General features: G+C 35.7%; 1 protein-coding gene across 1 annotated transcript in view; it reads left to right on the forward strand.

The window, feature by feature from the left end:
* Nucleotides 1–18,161, forward strand: part of GPM6A (glycoprotein M6A) — a 117,709-nt gene extending 99,548 nt beyond the window's left edge. Inside the window, exons 4-7 of the mRNA XM_057383337.1 lie at nucleotides 6,135–6,288; nucleotides 8,383–8,459; nucleotides 9,783–9,848; nucleotides 15,917–18,161. Coding sequence (XP_057239320.1) covers nucleotides 6,135–6,288; nucleotides 8,383–8,459; nucleotides 9,783–9,848; nucleotides 15,917–16,069 — 450 coding nt within the window. The 3' untranslated portion in view covers nucleotides 16,070–18,161. The remainder of the gene's footprint in view (nucleotides 1–6,134; nucleotides 6,289–8,382; nucleotides 8,460–9,782; nucleotides 9,849–15,916) is intronic.
* Nucleotides 18,162–22,818: the final 4,657 nt, after the last annotated feature.

Genomic DNA, 22,818 nt, shown 5'->3' on the forward strand with positions numbered 1-22,818 from the left:
CAAACCAAAAACCGAAAAGCAAAAATCTGCTGGATGATATCTGAACCTCTCAAAAGAAGAATCAAACACCTGTGGGGTTATAATACTGGTGATGGACAGGAACAAATATCTAATCTTTAAACTATTCTGTCATAAAAGTTTATTGATAAAAGGACATTATTGAGTTGGGACTCTTGATGTAAAGTAGGAGTCAGAACTCTGCATTATAGAAAATRGAATTAAAATCAACAATAGGGCTGAAGTAGGAACATTTGTTGTAAACTGAAGAAAGAACTGTGCACTCTGTCAGTATTCTGCCAGTACAACTTCATCRAGACAAATTTCAGCATCTGAGAAAATATGTGGCAACTGCAATGAATGATTAAAAAACTGTGTAAATGCATTTATGCAGAATGTGCACAGGATAAGGTGACAGCAGCAATAACTTATAGGAACTCTTTCTGCGTAAAATGAACAGTATGAAGCAGGAGGCCTGAAAGCCAAAGCTCAGTTATGAATTTGAGGCTGAGCAAAGTGCTAAAGCTAAATTAGTTTTCATTAGTACTGAAATCACATATATGGATAATTGAAAGTGAATGGGACATTTGAGAGATGGGGCAGTTCAGGAAGAAATTGAAAAGATCTTTCTGTTGATGCTTCTGAGTGGTCACCAAGTCCTACACAGGGCGTTGTTCCGGCATTTCCTATTAGGAAAATGCACCCAAAACCAGAATTACACTGCACTGCAGAGGCCAGATGCTTCTCAGTATCCGCACAAGAGACAGCCAGGCTAACCCTGGGTTTATCTTGGGTGATGTCCAGCACTGCCAGGGTTTCATTATCAAGCATAATAGGTTTTGGGCAGGATGGATGTACAACTGTATCTCTGTAGATACAGTTTTGATCTCTGGCAAAAACTGTCAAAGAGAATTTCTGAGGCTGTGAAGAGGTTTGGAAGGAACCCTTAAGTTCCTGTAGCTGAAAGTATACATTTTTTGTGTGTGTGTCATAGGATAATAAATCTAAATGGGATGTAAACACAGCAAAGTGTACACATTTTTGCAACTCTGGGTTGAGAGCTCACATCAGGGAGTTCACAGAAAATAAATATATGACGAGATTGAGAAAAAGTGTAAAAGTAAGTACTGAGTGGTTTGGAACAAAAATAAAATTGCATGACAATGTGAGTTTTCTGAAGTTTTATTTGGGCATTTAATTTGTTGCTATATTTCTGTATTATTTTTCTTGTAAGCACTAGTGTCTTCAAAAAATGAAATGAACGAAGTTTAATTTGTTTCCATTTCATTCCATGTCTGTCTGTAGAAACTGTGTCTCCTAGATATGACTTCCCTGTCTCTCTCCCCAGGGCCACTGAAGCCATCATACAATGTTTCTTCAGGGGTACTAAAATACTGAAAGCGAGAGCAGTGTTTAAAATTTAATGAATGTGGTTTTCATGGGACAAGTACCCATAAATTAGAAAGGGGGGGGGGGGGAAGCAGTAACGGAAATCTTGATCTTATTAAAATAGATAGGATTTGGGTAATGTTTTCCGTGGGAAAATTATTTCAGCCGACTATGACAACCATGGATTTGTGCTCCATACACACAATTTCAAAACACGCTCTGAAATTTCTGCTTCCTGACATTGATCTGTTTTGATTTAAAAAAAAAAAAACAAAAAAAAAAAACCAAAAAAAAAAACCCACATTCCAAAAGGTTGATGATTTGCCTACTTTGATAATTTACGACTCAGGAAAGCCATTACAGGCACTGAAAAGCTTACAAAATCTGGCAAGAGTATTTTTCCAGCCACAGTGACAGTACAAAAAATAACCACTAAAAAGGTTAAAGATTTGTTTACTCAGATAATTATTCATTTTTTCTATTCTTTGTAAATGGGAGTTCAGTTTAAATTAGTGACCTTTTATCTTCATGATTTTGTAGATTATTTTAACTATTGCTTCCAGTTTGTTTTGAGTTTGTGTTTGGCTTCTTAGAGTGAAAATCAAACTGATCAGACAAAGTAATTTTCACRACCAGCATAATAGATAGCATGCTGAAGAACAAACTGTGATTCCTCTTTAAGATACTCTACTGCTATTTCAGAAATCTCCAGCTTGTTACATAGCAGAATGCTACTTCAAAGGAAAAAGATCCCTTTGAATCTCAGGAGATTGTGTTCTGAATTTGATTCCTGGAGTGAGCAGGCTCCTTAAGCGTTCCTTGTGAGTTCTCTAGAGCAAAGAGAGAAGGCAGTAATAGCAGAGAAAATTATCTAAAAAAGGACTTTATTATTTTCTGTGGATTTTTAAAAAATATCACTATTTTATTCAATTATAAAAAGAATTTATAAGCTACCACCTGCTATTGCTAGAAACTAATATGTTGTTGTGCAAGGTTAAACTTTTTTACTTCCCTTACAGCAGGAACTATATTACTGCACAGATCACATTTCTGTGGTTTGCTTCACTGCTATCAGTGATAGCAGATTCCAGGCATAACTCACAGCTACACATGGTTTAACTTGAAGTTTTATATTTTATTTATTGATACATAAAACAAAGTAAGCTTCTGCATTTTTTTCTGTTTTCTTGGCGTTCTTGGTGTTATGCCATGAAATTAGGCATACCAGTGGCCACTGCTTCCTCAGCTGAAAGTAGATGACAGAGGAAAACTGAAGTTCTTCCTTTTCTAAAATATGTTTTTAAAATGAAATCATCATTTGAGCAACTTATTCTGAGATACTCAACCAATCAGGTTCACATTTTTAAAGAGACTCCATCCCATAAACAAACATGCAATTCTCTCTGAGAAGGCAGCTCTTGTGACTCACAGCAACTATCATCTGACAGATTTCTGCTGCTATCGTTTTATGCCCAAGGCAGACTTTTAGAGGCTAATAAGCTCTTTTTTTCTCCTCTTTGCTATACCAATGCTTTGTATTATCTCAGTGGAGATATTTTAGCAGGCTTCTTCATCCTTACTACAGAYCAGAAAAAAAGATTTAAAAAAAAATTGTAATGCTCATAATAAGGCCTATATTTTTTTCTCTATGCTAATCACAAAATAGAAAGAATCTCAAATCTATATGGAGCCCRGCCATAAAAACAGTTATTTCAGTAATGTAACTAATATAAAAGATTTAGTACTCCATTAAATGATTATGGATGTGCTACATGGAGATAGATTCATTTAATATTGTTTATTTCACAAATTCCAGAAGGTTTCAGACTTACTTGTTTTTGACAAGATCAAATATAGGCTAGGAGGCTGTTTTTCTTTTAAAACACTTCTAGAATACTGAGTCAACTGAGAATTTAAAGTTTATACTAGGACATTCTTCTTTCTTCTTTCTTACTCCTGCCCTAGAAAAAAAAATGAGTGCAACTCTTTAGCTTGGTACTAAATTAAGATTGGACATGGCACTTTAGTTGGGAATTCATAGCCCTGAATCTACATTTCCAAGTAATTTTCCAAGTCATTATTTGTAAGTGCATGCCTGGGGCTGAGCCAGATGTTGTTTCATCAGCTTGAACATTGTAATGTAGAGAGGAAAAAAAGAAAACTTTAAAAGAACACTAAAAAAAACAAAAAACAAAAAGAGGAGCATGTACAAAACAGTATTTACTTKTGTGACTATTTTCTCTGCAATAGATGGAATAGAATTTCCAGTATGTAAAGCAACAGACACATGGAAAATGTCAGCTGTAATATCCAAGTGTGAATATTTTTTATAGACTTTGCTATTGCTTTCTCTGTTTTATCACTTGGTTTTCTAGTAAGTTGGGAAAATTTGGTAAGGAAGACAGCCATTATCTGCAGGAATACATTTTTAGAAATATTTATGTATAAATTAGACACATCTCTTTTCCTTTTAAACTGGTTTGAAGTTGAGGGAAAAGTTAAAATAATTTGTGACTCTCAAACTGGTAAGCACGAAGTTAAAGCATGAATATTGAAGCATGGAGTACTAACCAAAGAAAAGGATAGAGAGCTGATATCAGAAGTATTAAACAGTTTTTCAAACTACTTCTAWAAGTCTCCTTTACCTAGGGCAATCAGGAAAATCAATCTGAAATAAATTTTAAACTGGATTAATTAAAATACGTTAAGTCCCTAGGTAAATATACTTCCTCAAAATTAAAATTACTTTTGTTTAAAAATTTGGAAGTGAGTTAAAGTAAATCAAATTAAGGTCTCTTTCATATTGCTTGAGAACATCCATCCTGTAACTTCAAAGCAATAAAAGTACCTCATTTAAGATTCAARCCTTTTCTTGTTTTGGATTGCTTTTCCTGATCAGGTCAATGTGGATAAACCACCCTGCTACAATTTTTAGTACATTTATAACCGTTTAGAGTCTGACCTTTTTTGATTCCTATTACTAAAATCTGTATTTGTATTAGACTTTTTCCTGTGTTAGCTACTGTGAGAGATCTGACATTGAAAAAATAAAAAAAAAAAAACCACAAAAAAAATCTTCCATTTTCCTCTTATTTGCTCTTTAAGGTTTAATTTTAAGGAGATAATGGAGGACCAGCTTCTTCAGCTTTCAAAAACAGTTCTTATTTCTTATTCTTGGGGCCATGGTTTTTTGTTTTTTTTTTTGAGGTAAGCAGCTAGAAAAATGTTAGTGTGATGAAATTTTTTAGTTTCCAGTAATGAGTTTAGATTCATCAGCCTTTCTGAGGCCACCAGATGTGGGGGCAATTTGGATTTGATATTTAGAGAGTGACTTCCACATTTCACCATKTAGCCTCTTCATATCCTTTCCACAGCAGAAAGTGAAAAGATGGTTTTTTATTGACGAATGTGTTTCCCAGTAGTGTCAGGCCAGCAAAGGAGCAGCAAGGTAGCACATCTGTTTATTTACAGGACAGGGGTGTGCCAACAAAACTTCCAGCCCAGAAGGCAAGGAGAGTTCAGGGCCTCCTATGAGCTCATTGCTGTACTTCTGAGGGCCTTGGCTGAAGAAAGGAAGCATGTAGCCTTTGAAGAAGAAGCAAAGCATGTAATTTAATGCTTTTCTCATTTCTAAAAGTAAGCACCCTAATTTGTTTATGAATAGTGAATTACCTTGAATTTAGACCCCAAATATGTCTGAATGCAATAACAGAATGGCAAAAATACTGTCTCATTGGTTATATGCAAAATGGATTTGTCAGTGAGTTTTTGTGACAGTCATAGAGAAAGGCTCATTTTTATTAAGAGCCCAATTTTAAAAGCAAAAGCAATCAAAGCCTACAGTTTTTAATTTTAATTTTTTGCATCATGGTTGATGGTGGAAGATACAACCATATGGCCTCTTGTCCTAACTGTAGAACAATGGTGATGAGAGAGAGGAACAGATAGGCTTCACTAAGCATGCCGCTGTCTGTGCTTCAGGTGCAGTGCTTTGCATCTGTTTTTGGCACAAGAGTGAGAAGCTTACACTTCTGGAAACATGACTTCTTGTTCTTCAGAAATATCACGTTGGTACKTTTGCCTTGAAAGGCCAGTTTTTAATCATGACACAGACACGGTTAAGGGGATAAAAAGGGTTTTACCTCGGTATTTGGGATCCCAGGTGCACAACTTGATTGCAGAATGCACACCTGTGTACAGCACGGATACAAGTTTTATAGATTTCAGGAGAGATATCTACCTAGGATTCCCCAATAAGAAACTTAACAAATGCAGTAATGTCCCCCTATTCTAATGAATCCCCCCCCCAGGATGAGGCCAGAGCCCAGTTTACACAAGATGTTCCAGAGAGAAGGCTTCACCCAAGACTGGAGCCTCGGGTTTAAGATAGCACAGGGTACACTGACTCCTTCCTGAGGATGTTTGGTCTCTCTGCCCAGAGAACTCCTAAACTAAGCTGGAGTATCAGGCTTCAGGAATTACAAGCATGTGGGCTAGGGGGTACAGGCAGATGCATAGAGGGTAAAGAAAGTGTAAAAAGGAAAAGCAAAAATCATCAGACATCAGTACTCTGGCATCATTTTAACCTGATCATTAATAGATTATCAAAAGCGTAAATTAAATAAGGACAGAAACAGACAATGCCACTCATACATGCATTTGTTACTTCTCTGTTTCCGTTTTTTCTAGTGATGTCTCAGTTAATTTCTGACTTACCACTGATTGTGTTTTTCCCTCTTTCACTGCAGTTTATTATGCTGACGTACATCTTTATGTTGGCCTGGCTTGGAGTCACAGCTTTCACTTCTCTGCCTGTTTACATGTACTTCAACCTGTGGACCATTTGCCGAAATGCCACCATAGTGGATGGAACTAATCTCTGCTTGGACCTTCGCCAGTATGGTATGTGAATAAAAAACATTAAAGGAAAGGCATGATTTCACAAAAGAAAGAATTACATTGTTTTGCTTCTGTGTGTCTGAAATGAACTGTTCAATGTTTCTGAAACTTGTTAAGCTTCTCTTTCTACCCTTTTACCCACTAGTCCAGTCAGTATATGAGAGATGAACTGCATTTCCAGACCTGACAAAAATTGAGTCAACCTTGTCCGTCTTCCCAGAGTAATGATAGCCTGGCATGGGACTTCTGCTTAGTCTCTTCTTTAGAAATTGATGGAACCTGTCTAAAATGCTTAATTAGTCATTTATCTGGAGAATGATTCTTTAATCTTGTGGTAGGACACTGACTTGGAGATGTGAGATCCTAGGGTATCAGCTGTCTCTGCAGAGGTGAATTGAGATATGACAAGTTTCATTGTTTTAAAAAATTTTGAGAGGACCACGAATACCAAAAGTAACACTCTAAGAAAGTGATGGAGAAAGAGACAGAGAGGGAGTGGGAATAAAGCATGAATGGTGGAGGTTAGAATAGTGTGGGGGTTTGYACCTATGTGTGTTTTGAGTGGATGCAAAATTTGGATAAAAAAGGATTTGTCATCTTAAAATGCCTGCAAATTCTTGTATTGGTGATTATAATTCAATTCCTTCCTTTTGCAAGACTGATTTGATTCTAAATATTGTGGCCTCAGTGATTTCTCAGCCCACAGAGCTGAGATAATTTTACTCTCATCAGACAGTTTCTTGACTTTCTTTTGTTTCCTTGGCCTAATACAAAATCACTGTACATTTTTAATTGTTATGTGGAGATATAAAGATACTGCATTTCTTGGCAAAGAAACAATTTCATTCATAATAAATATTTCAATTAACCTGAAATAAAGCATATGACATTTTTCTTTCATGAGAGGGGAAAAACCATTGGGTTTTTTACTATTTGTTTTTTTCCTATGCAGTATGGCAGGTAAGGTTAAAAAGCGTTTATCTGCATAGATCCCACCAAGAGTATAAATTTTTCTTCCAAATATCTTTTATGCTGTTAATATTCATGATTATTTTTTAATTAACTCTATTTAGAATTTTCATAAAACACTAACATATTAAGGGTGTATTCTGTGAATGTAGCTGTTTCCTGAAGATTCAATGCAAAAAACACTGATTAATATTAGGAAAGAACCATTTTTCATGATTACTGAGTTAGATGCAATTTTCTTCAAGATAGTCTTTGTTTTAATATCGACATTAGCTAAAGGAAGAAAGGTATCAGATTCTAGTTATTATTGCTGATAAGAGAAACAATAAACAATAAGTTTGTGCAATGCTTTTTTATAACTTGAGAAAGAAGGTTTATACAAGGCCAATATGTCTGAAACCAACATACAGCACTTTTCTCCCCATGAGGGTAGAGAATGTTTGTGAACATTTTAAGTGTATGTGCTGGTTGGAAATAATTTCGGGGTTTTTTTATCATTGTGCTGATCAAAATGGGGAACAAAGATACTTTCAAAAATGGCTGAAAAATTATTACCTGCATGTTTCTTGCTAGGGTTTTTACTAAATTGATGATGYGTTCGTTTTGTGCTGGCTGAAATAGAATAGAATCCTAGAATGGTTTTAGTTGGAAGACACCTTAAAGATTAGTTCAAACGCCCTGCCATGGGGCAGGGAGACCTTCCTCTAGATCAGGTTGCTCAGGACTCCATCCAATGTGGCCTTCGACATTTCTCAGTGAAACATATTCCAGGGCCTCAACACCCTCACACTAAGGAATTTCTTTCTTAGATCTAATCTAAACTTATCCTCTTTCAGTTTAAGCCGCTACCCCTTGTTCTGCTGCTTCATGCCCATGTATCTTCTCCAGCTCTCCTGATGGCCCCTTTTAGTTACTGGAAGGCTGCTCTAAGGTCTCCCCAGAGCTTTCTCCTCTCCAGGCTGTGCAATCCCAACTGTCTCAGCCTGGCTTCTCAGGAGATTTACTCCAGACCGCTGATTGTCAGCAAAATCCAGATATCATTGTAAAAATGAGTCCTTAGCTTTTCTCATAAAGGAAGTTGATCTGTACTAGGAATACTAAATAATGTGGATATTTCTTCTTCTCCAGGTATTGTAACTATTGGAGAGGAAAAGAAGGTTTGCACCTCATCAGAAAGTTTCTTCAAGATGTGTGACTCTAATGAGGTAAATAAATATCAGAGTATTTTTGGCAAATCCATAATATGTGTTATAGTAGGAAGTAGCTGATGTGTGTTTTCTTACCATTAATATTCTAATTCTAGCTATGATGATGAATAAAAGCACAGTGAAAAATACAGTCAAGCAAGTAGTTTTCTTAGTCTTTTACCAAGTATCAAATTTACTCAGTGCAATTTCTCCATCCATTTATTTTCTAAATATGCTTGTGGTTTGTTTGGTTGGGGTTTTTAAATAATTCCAATGTCTTGTTCTTTGTTACTGAGATGTTTTTGAAAGCTAATGCACCTGCTGCACAATGAATAAGTCCGTATAATGAATCAGTGCTTGAAGGGCTTATGATTCTTCTTGTGACAGGAGAGTAAAGATTTCAAATGGATTTGGCCAAACCTTGTTGTGTATTAGGATAGTAACTCTTAGTACATTTTTAAATAGTTCTTCCCTTGGGCAAATGCCACCTGTTTCAGTGCAGCAGAGGGTTCTGGTTTTGTTTTTGAATGATAAAGGATGAAGACAGGACAAACAGAATCACATCTACCTAAAACAAAGAGAGGCTAAAATGTTGATCCCTCTGAAGCCAGAGGGATCAACATTTGCTGTATGTTTTACTGGATCTTACTATGGTTGAATAAATCTTAGAGTGAAGGTACACCATCCACCCTTACACCAAAACCAGCTTAGAAAATGCAGGTTTTGGGGTGCAGGTGACGCTCTGTGGCTGCTACATAAACCAGGTCACTGAAATTAAAATCAAATGTAATCATTTGGTTTGGGGTGAGGTGAGGAAGGTGGTTAATTTGGATTATATAAGTAGCCTGGTTTATATTATATCACTATGAAATTAGATTGGCAAATTGGAGAGAAAGTGGATATGTATATGAAGAGGGAAAGCTAGAGTTGATGAAAAGAAAATGGGAGTTCTTAGGCTGTCTCTGCCACTGGTGAAGCCACCACAAACATAATTCTTGTAAGGTAGTATTGTAGTATTGTAAAATAAAAAAAACAAACAAAGGCCTCAAATTTTACTATAGTGTTTATTTTTAAATAATTAATTTTCTTAATATTTTATTATGTCAATGCTACATTTCTAAACAGTTGTGCTTTTTCCCTGATACGAGCATGGTAACAAAACAAACAAAGGCCCAATGACATGTGGTGATGCCAATCTCTTGGGAAAATATTCCCATTCATTACTTTTGTGGAAGGGTGGCACCAGGAGGGTAATTATTTTTTCTACACTATTCTGAGTTTTTGTTCAGTTTCTGGTTGGTGTACAGCCATGAAAGTCCTTTTCTTTGTCCCCCTTTGCAGCTAAACATGACATTCCACTTGTTCATTGTGGCCCTTGCTGGAGCTGGAGCAGCAGTCATTGCTATGGTAAGCTACTCAAAACTGCTCATCTGAATTGCTAAAACCTGGTACTGACTTAGGATCAGCTGTTCAATTTACCTACTATCACTCAATGCTATTATTAAAACACAATTCTGTAATTTAATACTCTACTTTATCTTTTTTCTTTCTTATTTAAAACATATTGATGGATTCCCTTTGAAGAAGAATATCATGATTACTTTTTTGAATTAACAAAACACCTTTAAGTACATGCTAAGAATTTTTACTATTCTCTTGCTGTATTCAGACAAGTGTCTGAATTCACATGTCTGTTGTAACCATAGTATTATACTTTTATGATCTCTGCCATTCTGGGTATTCACAGGCTTGCCACGCTGCTGTTTTAGGAGCAGAACCTTTTTGTCAATTCTGTGAATATATATGAATGCGTTGGTTTTTCTGTCAGGACTAATTTTTCTGCTCCTTTACAATGAAGATTACTTTAAATTTAGTGACATTTTGTCAATGAGAATGTTCCACTGAGAGAAAAGTGTATGAGCTGGTGCCCTGCTCTTCTGTCTTTTGTCTGCTGCATTTGCTTAAGCACAAGGATATTTTTAGACTCGCGATTCYGCACCAGTGTAGGTTTGTCTTATGCATGCTGGAACGGGACATGAAAAATTACTGTTCCTTGTTGCTGATGCATTCCTGTTAATGATGGTTACTATATTCCACTTATACTAGTCATATTTTATTGATCCTGGGGCCATGATTATATTAATATCCTTAGAACTAAATTTATAAAAAACTACATTTAGAGAATATTCAATGAAGCTAGTATTCCTCTTACATTAATGAATTTTTTTGTTTTMATCTTCCATTTTTTTCAATATTACATGGCACCCTGCAAGCATAACAAAATAGCTAAATGAAAAAAAATCTTTTCAATGTAGTTTTTGTTTCAAGACCACAAATAATAAGTGTATTAGTAGAATAGAATTATTATTAATAATTTTATTGGCTTTCCAAACTGAAATTTTTCTGCTTACAGTTCCAAACATGGTGACTGTATAGCAATTATGATAATATACCATTAGTATTAGGAAATTATATCCAAGAGAGCATTAGTTTTCAATTGTATGATTATTTTGAAGCATATTCAGTAGTAATTATCAAATGCTGTTTTGTTCAGATGAAAATTCTGGATTTCAAATAAGTTTTGAATCGGAATAGCCACCAAAAGATACTTAGGGAAAAATAACACATCTTCAGTGAAGACAAATTAAGTAGGTACATTGAGACACAGAGTTTAAATACATGATACTTTCATGTATATCTTTTAAAAAAACCCTTTAAAGCTCATCATATCAAAGATGCCATAGCTGGCACCAAGCACAAATTCCCTAGAAATTCTCTTTGATGGTGCACCTTTATTCACATTTTTTTGAAGGGTTACCCATATCCAAGTGTGCTTTGTTAAATTCTGTGACTGTACAGACATGATAACACTGTTTCAACAAAAAATATAAATTAAAGTTCTAAGTGCTAGTAAATTGCATAGTGTCCCAATGCTGGTAGACATATCTTTCATTAAATGTTTGCAACAGTTTTGTGTATATTTTAAGTTTGTAATTCTACTGTATATATTTAATCTACCATTCTGATATGTCAAGTAATTGGTAAAGACCAGACATTCAACTCTTTGATGGTGGTAATTTCCAAAACCAGCACATCAGACCACATGACACAGTAGCCCAAACAAAAGRGAAGAACATGAGGGAAAAATCAGAATTTTGTGGTTGGACATGCAGATATTAACAGGTTTGCTTTTCAGGAAGTTTGCTTTCCTAAGGTAAAAATAATGTGAAGGAGGGAAAATTAATCTGGGATCCTAACGATCTCGTCTAGGAAAAAGAAAATATCTTTTTTTTCTCCCACATCCTACACTCAAATTAATAGATGGAAATAATGTGTCATCAGTGAGCTGAGATGAGAAACAGTGTTCAGAAGACATTTAGAGCATTGGAATGCATGTGCCCTTCACCACATGTGCTGTTGCAAGAATAACCATAAATATGAAAGTATGACATTTGTCTTTGTGTATATCCAGAACAGCAGATCTCTGTTTGTGCAATTCAACAGAAAAATGAGATTAAAATACCAATCTTTTACAAAAGAAAACCTTATCAATATAATGCACTCTTAAAACATTTCTTGCAAATAGTTACTTTGGACCAGMATAGTCCATCTCACTAAAGTGGTAAGTGTGTTGTAATTATGGCCAGTCAGTAAAATTAGTGCAACATCAGAAACACTGCTGAATAACTGAATTGGTAAAATCTGCTCTCTGAAATGACATTTTAAGTTATTACATCAATATACTCCACTATATCCTCACTTCTGTATTTGTGAATATTTGCAAGTGTCAGACTATTTAATATCTAAAGATTTCTTAAACTCTCTAATATCAATATGTATCTACAAAATTCACAAAAGAGTCAGCTTTTTCATAAATTTTAAGTCCATTGTCCCCAGGATATTTTTCATGAAACTGTATTTTCAAAATATGACTTTAAAAAAAGTAATCATTTAGTGCAAAATCACCACAAAAAAGTTAATGTTTACAAAATCATTTGGTCACATATCACAATTTCCCCTTATTTCTTAGTCCCAAATTTGTATATGAATGTTAAAATTTTTCACAATTCTCTGGATATTTTTTCAGTCTGCAAAGGAGAATGCTGTTTTGAGGTTCAAGAAGAAAACTGTCCTATTTATTAGAACTGATATGGAAAATTTAATATTTTTACAGTATATGTCAGGGGAAGTTTCATTTTGCAGCAAACTGTCAAGTAGTTTCTGCTTAAAATGTATCATTCTTAGATGCCAACCTGAGATGGGAAAACAAGAACCAAACGCAAAACCTGATGCAATTGTTTATGCTGTAGATGCTTTTTGTGAATCTCTATTGTGGAAAAAATAGCCAGGGTTTTGAATCATATTTAATTTGTGCCATGTATGATTCTGGACAGTGCTGTTCTTTCTTATGTCTGAATGGAGAACAAATGCATGTGGCAAAGATCATGGCAGTAATATATAAGAGTTATACTGTTGTCAGTGCTGTGTCAGACAGAAACAGAAGACATGAAGTTGTTTAAAGATAAGATCTAGCAGTCCAGGGTTGATTTTAAAGCCATAAAGTTTATTTTCATATATTCCACCTGTGATTTTTCTAAAAAACACTGCAGAAAAATGTAATTATGAGATGCACAATTCTCTTTCTCAAAAGTTACCATTTGAGCAGTATTCTTTTACCTGAACTTCCACAGAAACTATGTCCTGAAAAGTGGAGATGCAATCAAAGACCTGAAATAGGARCAAGGGAAATGTAAAAGTGATCTGTTCTTCTCCCCAGCATGATTGTGCTCTTCTGGCAGGATATTAGATATGTGTAAAGGGAGGCAAAAACGTTGTTTAGGCTTGTGCACTGTGGAAGTAATGACATGTCCTTAAGGGAAACATACAACAAAAAAGTTCCCCATGCCTTCCTAGCCTAGCTGCAGTTCCACAGATCCTAAACACTGAAGCATTCTTTCACCTCATGAAGGAATCTAAGCAGGGATTGGTATGGGAAGACCCTACACTGTGTTGCGTATGTCTGTAATTGAAACCTCCCAAGACAGACTGTGGAAGCTCCCTGGCTTTAATTTAAATAAGCCTTGATGGGGACCCTACTGGCTGCAGGCTCTCCAGGTCATGGAATTGTGAAATGCAATTAGACAGCCAGTTAGAAATGACCTCCTTAGTGTGGCAATGTTGTCTAGGAACTTGGTGTTAAAAAAAAAAAAAAAAAAAAAAAAAAAAAAAAAAAAAAAAAAGGTGGCTGTTCAATGTATATGTCATTATAAAACATGGATATATATTTGAGATTATATGAGTTAGAGTAGGAGTTTCCAGGCAAGCCTTCCTATTTATAATGCATGTGAACTTGTGAACTCCAAGAGTTTTCAACAGTTATTACAGTAGTTTGGTTCAGTAACTTCTTAAGGAAGGGATGGGCAAAGAATGAGTATTTAATGAAGGTCAGACTGTGACCAATGTACCTTCCAAATAGTCTATTTCTTAATAGAAAAGAAAAATGCCAAGTGGAAGTGCAAAACATTACATTTAAATTTGTCTCTTACTGGGTCATTACTAAGTATTTTGTGAGGATAAGGAAAGTGCTTATATCATCCCATTTTCATCACAGGTTCTTAAGTTGCAAGGATTTCTGGCAGATGTGTTTTAAAATGYCATTAAAATGGGAATACACTGTTCAGATACTCCCAAATTCAAGATTCTCATGTCTACAATCTTTTCGAGGTCAAAATTTCAGCCTCAAAGCTCTATTATTCATGTTTTCCTGGGGTGCAGATTGTAATTGAGATAACAGGATTATTAGGATTACCAGCCTGTTTGTTTTGACTTTTCCCAACAGTTTTACTGTGAAGGAAATTTAGGAAATTTCATTCAGTACGGTGAGGATTCAGGGTTGTTTGGTCTAGAAATGCCTGATACAGAAACTACCCTTTGGGAAGCTGAGTTAGGATAGAAGGTGTTTCTTTGTTCTGTGTGCTAAATTATGACCAGAGAGTGTTCCAGATTGACAGAAGACATGCTGCTATCTCCAACATCTTATTCACAGGTTGTTCTACAAATATTAAAAATTCCTAAAGATATATAGAAATACTCCTCTCTAGTTTTCTTCCTAGAGGACATATTCTCTGAACAACTTCTTTCTATTTTATGGCTCCTCAAGTCAGACTGTATTCCTCAAATAAGATAAATTGGGAGATCGCCATTAAACATGAGGGAAWAAAAAAATAGCAAATATGCTTCGTCTTTTTAAGGGCTTTAGAATGGTTTCCTTGATTTTAATTATCTAGATGAAGAAATGTATTTTTTCCTGTACTAATCAGCAACAACTGACAACAAAATTTGTAAAAAAAACCCCGAACAACATTGGCATTTACAAAAGAGAAAAAACATATTAAAATGGATCTGATCAATGAGTATGAATGTGAGATACTCATATCTGTACCATACAACAGTGCAACATGAACAGGAGAATTTGCATAATCTCAAGGTGGTTTTAAAAAATTATTTATTGCATTATTACTCCATTTTCCATTAATTGAATCCCAGTATAATTTCTTGCTTTCTTAGGGAGGGGTGAAATATTTTGGATCTCCCAAAATTATCCATTGCCTCTGAGGAAGTTGATTAGCATAAATTTAAGAGATTATCTCAACAGGAAGTGTCTGAAAGCCTGCTAGGAAAGGAAGAAATGTCCAGAGAGTCCCAGCGTCAACCAGTTGGATACCCTTATGGGACATTTTTAATTTTTTACTGAATAAAAATGAAGAGTAAACAGAGTAAACAGAGGATCCAATTTTTTTTGGTCAACTATATTTTGTCACATTTTGCCTGACTGAATTTGTTTTTCAGTTCTTGACAATTTCCCCCAGATTATCTGGTTAAATACAAAGCTGGAATTGTAGTTGAAAGAAGTAAATAAMGGCTAAATGAAAAGACAATGCTAAATGAAAAGGCAAAACTTTCTGTAATTGTATCAGATATGCAATCATAAGACTACAGATGTGTCTATAGCAAATTTCTATCTTAAGAACTACTTTAAGTAGTTCTTCAGTGGGGAAAAGTGTCCAAAGTGTCCAATGAATATGTAACTAGGAAGTATTTTTACATGTGCATTTGCAGACTAGCTGAAAAATAATGCAGGGGTGATTTGTTGACTTTTCAGTCGGTGGTTTTTTTTTTTTTTTTTTTTTGTTTTTTTTTTTTTTTTTTTTTTTTTTTTTTTTTTTTTTTTTTTGGGGTTCTTTTAATAACCATTACTGCCAACTCCTACTTACAGTAACAGCAACAGCTGTGAAATGAGTAATCTGAAGATAATGAAGTTTGAATTCTCCATGGTGCTGTACTACTTCTTGCCATAAGAATGCCTAGTTCTTGCTGATGAGCACCCAGTCTCTGTTCTGCAGCCTTCAAGTTTAAATGTGCTCTATTCTAACTACCTGTGTTGTTTCTTAACTCTGTGTTAACTCCTCTTACAGGTTCACTATCTCATGGTTCTGTCTGCCAACTGGGCCTATGTGAAAGATGCTTGCAGAATGCAAAAATATGAGGATATTAAATCAAAGGAGGAACAAGAGCTGCATGATATTCACTCTACTCGCTCTAAAGAGCGGCTCAATGCTTACACATAAAAGAAACCTTGTCTTACTTCCTAACATGTGAATGCTTTGTTGTTTAACTAAAGACCATCCTACCATTTTAAAAATAATTGAAAGTGCTTCTCACAAAAGATAGTTTGGGTGACTTACATATCACCTACATACAATTCTTGGTTGTCTAGCACTTGGTTTCCTAATTAGTTCTAACTTTGTGCGACCATTCTATACCACAAAGCTCCTAAACAGCCTTTCCTGAATCCCTTTAAGCTAATTAGTTCTGATAGGTCAAGGATACAAAACTATTGTCAAATACAACTATGTGTTTGGTTTTTTTAATCACTTTGTATGTGTTATGCATAACACCTTTTGCATTGTTTCTTATATGTTTTTGGAAAAAAAAAAGTAGCTTTTTATACTTTTTAGTTTTGAGTTCAGTAACTACTTTAACTACAGGTATACTACAAAGGGACCATTGTACATGATGTACAATATATAAAGAAAACATTCTGATGACTTTCCTTTATATATGGAAAACCTGCCAGATGGACCTTGATCAACTTGAATGAAGGTCCTTTAAACAATCAAAGGTGCAATTTCTAAATTTGTAATAGTGGGTAAAAAAAAAAAAAGAAAAAAAAANAAAAAAAAAGAAAAAAAGAAAAAAGTGCTTCTTATCTTTGTTAACATTGTATTATCGATGTTTTTAAAGAATATTATCTTGTTTCAAGTTTCATGGGTGATAATTCCTGTTTGTATTGTGAGCATGCAGTCCGTGGTGCTAACAATGCATGACCACTTGCCTTTTGAAGGAATTCAATACCACGGCTACCTGTTAACAAGTTATGGTATATAGACAACTGTTAATTAAGTGATATAGTTATTCATAGTTTTCTACAGAATAATCTCTCTTTAATTCAATGATGGTTATGCTAAACTGGAGCTGTCCATGTGATGATGTAAGAAATTACTGCTTAGCTACATTTATGAAAGTAATACATCAAAAATGCAGTGACCATAGGAGTCAGATGACTTTTTACCTGCTTTAAAAATTTAAATGGATTGCACCTGTTTGAACAGTAAAAGATATATTAAAGGAGACTTCCATAAATGTTATAGCTTGGCTTCTAGCTTTCCTACACATAATGGTTTACCTGTATAGCGTTGAAGTAAGGTGAAATACCACTACAGAGCTTATTATTTCAAATTGTAGTAATATATATGAACCTTTATTTTGATAGGAAAATGTTATCAGAAAGATAGGTCACCTTAACTTGAAAGCATTACCTGTATCGAAAACAGAACAAAAAACCCTATTCAAGAAAAGTCAGTATTATTGGACCAAATTTGGTGGATTTTTTTTTTTATTTTGCCTAATTCTAATGCTACAAGAATTCTGTAAAGTGTCTTTTAAAGTGATGTAGCCTGACAAGACATTTTTGTCAGTGTTAAGAATCTTAGGTAGTTTTGTGCACTTATTGGACCATTGTGAATTCTCTCTCAGTGTAAGTGCATTTCTAATAAAAATTCTTGAGTACTTCTTCTTTGTACTATTACTAGTCATGCATCATTAGTAATTTTTAACAATTCTTGTAGTAAGTAGAAGGTAATACTATAGTTACTTGTGGCATGATAATGCATTAAGTAGTATTAGTTGGTTGAGTTTTTTTCCTTTTCTTTTGCTTGTTTTGGGGCTTTTTTTGGTTGTGTTTTTGATTTGGGGTTTTGGTTTTGTTTTTTTTTTTTTTTTTTTTTTTTACACTTAAGCTGTCCTACGGGGTCAACAGTTTTCTGATAATGTGCAGTACCGGTATTACAGTTCTGCAAAAAGTATTAGGAACCTCTTTTTGCATTATGTATTGTAGTGTTTCAGTTTCGTGTCTTAAAATGTTTGTGCTGATTTTTAAAACTATGTCTTTTAAACTCATGTAATGATGTTAATGCTTTTGGCTCTTCTCTGGTATTAGAGTTTGTATTTTCACAAAGAATGCTTTGTAGCAGGCATTATAATTAATCTGTTTTGTACATAAATGTGCCAACAGCTTGATGGTGGCGTTTCTGAAATGTAGAACAAAGTGCTTGCAAAATGTAATAAACACACTTGTGTACTTTGTGTTTTTGTTATTCTTTGTATAGTTTTTCTTTGCCTGAACTGGCCAGGTCATTTAGACCAGAAAGGGAAGATGTTTTTTCCTCCTACAGACCTTGCTATTGCACAGATTGCTTTGAATATGTCTCTTAATCAGCATTTAGTGTCAGAAATTATATATCCTAAGAGTAAAAGAGTAAAATGTTTTCTAAGAGCAGAGTTCCACATCTAGGAAGTGCCAGGTAGCAGGAGCCATAGTTGCTGTGTTTTTATCATATCAGTCAAAAGAATGATTGGAAAAGAATCACATCACTACAGCATTACTTGGAACAGCTCAGCAGAAGCTGACCTGACAGCAGTTTGAATGTTGCTGATTCCTGGGTGTTACAGTAGCTAATACTTTGAAACCTCAATAACAATACTACATTACTTAGCTSCATGTAAAATAATTTAAATGGTTAAGAGAGATCTATATGTGTACCAACTAATTTGACACCACTAAGAAAAATTACATAAAATACAGCTCCTCAATATGTTTATTTCTCAGTTAACTACTACTRCAGTTAATGTAGCTCTTTGTGTGCTCTGGATGACCGCATGTGCCATAATGGCAAACAATTTTTCAGAAGCAGCACAAGGTGAGGGAGTAGAGGAGCTTCCCACAACACAGCACATCAGTCGTAAGTGATTCACTTTAAAGTCTGCACATATTTGGTTTATTCCAGATTCTTCTCTGCTTGTTGACAGGCTAAGCTGATTTTTCCTGAGGTAGGCTGCATGGATCTTGATTTCTATAGACTCTTCTGTGCTTAGTCTAAACTTGTAACTATTGTGCTTTTGAGAAACAAGAAAACCATTGTAGGTTAATCTGATTGGCATAGGTTTTTGCTGCACAAAAGGCTGCAGTTAAAGGAAAACGTTCAGTTTAAGAGGATTCCAGCCTTAGATACTCTGTTCGGCATAGTCATCATAGTTTACCATGCCCCATAAATACTACTAACAGCAAGTTAAAAAACAGATTCAAAAAATGTTCAGAGGTAAACATATTTCCCAGTTACTGTCTCCCACTCATATCACCTCCTTATTTATTTTTTTGCACAACGTTATTTTATCCCTCAGCAGCAGCATTTCTCCTTTCAGCACAAGCACATGAAACATTGAATCAGCATGATTCAGACAATGCACAGCAGTGCCTGGCAGTTATGGGGCTGAGTGTTTACACCATAGCAGAGAAAATAGCAATTTTTAAGCCAGTGTACTATATAGTTAGGTGGTATAGTTAAAAACAGGAGACACTGAAATGATTTGTCTATTTAATATTTTTTAATAGTTAACGATTTTTTTTTCTCGGGAACTAATGTAAGAGGATTTAAACTATAACTGGAAATATATATATATATATAAACTAATTTTAAATGATTTATGCAACTTTAATCTTACATTAATGCAATTATTTAAATTGTGATATGTATGTGTTGATTGTAAGTATTTACTGAACATTACTGGGATTGCAAYTCACCTTCAGTTGATGTAGTATATTTTAGGACAGAATATTTCTGTATGTATTTCCTACAATCATTGATGGCAATAATTCATAAAGTTTTTTCCATCATCAAAATCCAATGCATTTTAAATTTTTTGCTTCTGTGTTGCCACCAGTATTTATGTAGGGGGTTTYCTGAAGAACATAGCACAATTTATAAACCATAAAAGTGCAGACTATAATACATTTAATCTCAGGAGCAAAGGGGGTGTTTATGCAAGCTCTCTCTTAAAAAATCCCAACGTTTTGTTTTCACTGGGTTGTGCAAATGCCCCACATATATATATTGTTAAGCAGCAAGCCAATTTATGTCTCTGGGTGGCATCACATTTCAGGACTGCCTTCATTTCGAGTAGGTACCAATTAAAAAGTACAAGTCCAGAGCACACAGCTCTTTCTGTCTCAAGTGGATTCTTCTAACTTGTATTTTCTGCTAGGGAGGAACTCCAGCAGTTTCTGAGTTTTAAAATTTTCAACAACAGTTTCTTGTTCTTCCAGGTGTCTGTGGAGGATCCCAACACATCACAGAGTTACTTCTGTGTTTAGCAGTTTTTTTAGCAGTGATGGAGACAGGTAGGTGATGCTGCTGGCACACCAACAGAGGTGCAGACTGGTAGACAAGTGGATCATTTGATTTGCAGTAGTCTAAGCACCAGCTGGATTTGCAGCTGTTCTGCAGGGAGAAATATATCCTGAGAAATGGGTTCTGCCCACATTGTACAAGCTGCTGTGGACCCTTTCCCTGTGAGCCCCAAATAAATGTTGGACTTTGAATTGGAATTGCTGAATTCCTATGGCTGAAAGGGATGATTTAGGGGCTGGTGTATSTACTTTAGGAGTTATTGGGGGAAAAAAAAAACAAAACAAAAAAACCTCAAGAGACTTGCATGAACATTCTATGGTTTTACATGTTGAGTTACTCAAGACAGAAATACCATGTAGGCCAGAAAAGTGATCATTAAAGCTAGGTTTTTCAAAGGATCTAAATATTTTTCCTTCTCAGTTGTCCAGGAATATTATACTTAGCATCAATCACTTTCCTGTGATTCATAGAGAATAATTTGGTCTGTGAGACTGTAAGTCCTGCATTTTATTAAATAGCTTTACTCACATGAATTTCTCTGTGAGGATAAATATTAATTTTAGAACAAAYCTCATGGGGAAACAAATTTATCCTCAACAAATTAATGTCCCTGTTAAAACATAAAAATCAATTCCTGGAATTTTACAATGCAGCTAGTTTGCTTGCATGTACAATCGCACCCTCCCCACTTTGTCCTTTTGGAATAATAAACTAAATCACATGGTTAGACAGAGGAAAACTGTCAGGTTCATCAGCTGTCTGGTTTGAACTGACTAAGTTTTGGGAAGCGCCAGGAGAACAGCACACTGACCACCACAAATGATCTGCCAGAACTCAACTTTATTAACACCGAACATACCTTTTATAACCACTCTAATGAACATCATGAATATYCCAAGTAAACACTTCTCATTGGTCAACTTTTAAAACGCATCATTAAAATTCCTTATAAGGGGTGGACGTTGCAGCCCGCCAAGGGTATTACATCAGCCAGGGGGTCCGTTAAGGKACCTAACGAAAAAGGGGGCAGGAACTGCCTGTTGTTACATTAGCTTTGCTGTGGTTGGCTGATGACTCTGAAGCTAGGCAACTCCATGCTGGCTACGTGAGCTTTGTCACGTAGCCATGTTCCATAGACATTTCCCACATCTCCCCCGTTTTCTTTAAGCTGAGATAGATTTGCTTGAAAGACCTGATGTAATACCCTATTCAACATCCCTTGTAAACAAGTAAAGAAACAARGTCCAAAAAGCAAAACCAACAACAGGATCAAAAGAATAGTAACACACTGTTTGACAACATCCTTTAACCATCCTGAAACGCCTAACAAGCTGAGCCAGTCATCAGATGGGCTGGTGACTTCTACTATCTTTTGGGTGKGCTGTTTGAGCCAGTGAAGTTGCTTGTGTACGGACTCACCATGGRTGGATAGATTAAAACAGCACATTCCCTCAAAATCTTCACACCCATGTCCATGGRCCAACAGTAAAAAATCTATGGCCGCTCGATTCTGTAAGATGGAGTGTTTAAGGGCATCCACATCTTGTGATAACTGTTCAATAATTGCGGTGGTAACATTTGATTGTTTAACAGTGCAGCAGGCCAGCTTCCCCAGCATAGTGGCGGAGTGCGCTGCAGCTAGTCCTGGGACTAAGGTGGATGCAAAGAACCGAGTGGCTCTCCCCCAAAGCTCTACCTGGTCATCACAGTTGGGATCCATCTTTTCAATACCTCTCTTAACACATCTACTAGCCAGGCTTTTCCTTAGAGCTTCAATTGCGGTCTTATTGGGGGCCAAAAGTGTTAGCTTTCCTAGGTAGCAAGGCCCCCRTGGGCATATCTGGATATGCTGTGCCAGGCTGGATCACCGCAAATACAGAAAACATTTTTGGGGAGAGCCATAGCACTTTTGTTGGCCCAGATTCAGGTATGGCCTGGTCCCCAACCATAGGGGCRACGCCGTCCACACTGGCGAGGGCYACTGAATCCTGAATGTTTGGGTYTTAACCATGTTGTAATGTCATTGTTTTTCCACCAGAAATTACCCAAATAGATGCAGCCCGTTTCTTTCTTCCCTAAGGGACAGGATCCTGCTAAATTTAATTCTTGCTGGTCCCAAGGCAAGGTTTGATTCAAGCTACTTAACAGCAGCGCAGTGCAGTAGCTGTCATTCATTCGAGGGCCACATGATTTGACAGAATAGTTAGCRAAGGCCTTGCTGTCAAACCCCGGTAATCCAATCAARCAGGTCTGAAAAGGATCGGAAGCTGTAGCAAGGGCCRARCAAAATGAATTAGTATTTGTTCGGTTGGCCCAGGTGACCCACATATTCTGTCTGACGTCTACATYCTTCARTATACCTTCGCCTGGTAGACCCTTCAGCATCAAAACAATAAATCCAATAAACCAACTTGCTCCCATCCCCATTATCTCACAAMGAGYGAACAAAYGGGTATTTAAACASAGTAAAGACAGCAAACTTTGGAATAGYAACAACAATAAGGCAACAACAATAAATTTTTATAACTATAACTGTATATTAACTGAAGGCTATATTGTTACTGATTGGC

The sequence above is a fragment of the Malurus melanocephalus genome, unplaced genomic scaffold (genome assembly GCF_030028575.1).
Source record: "Malurus melanocephalus ecotype Western Australia unplaced genomic scaffold, MMel_1.1 scaffold_624, whole genome shotgun sequence".
Classification (NCBI taxonomy): Eukaryota; Metazoa; Chordata; class Aves; order Passeriformes; family Maluridae; genus Malurus; species Malurus melanocephalus.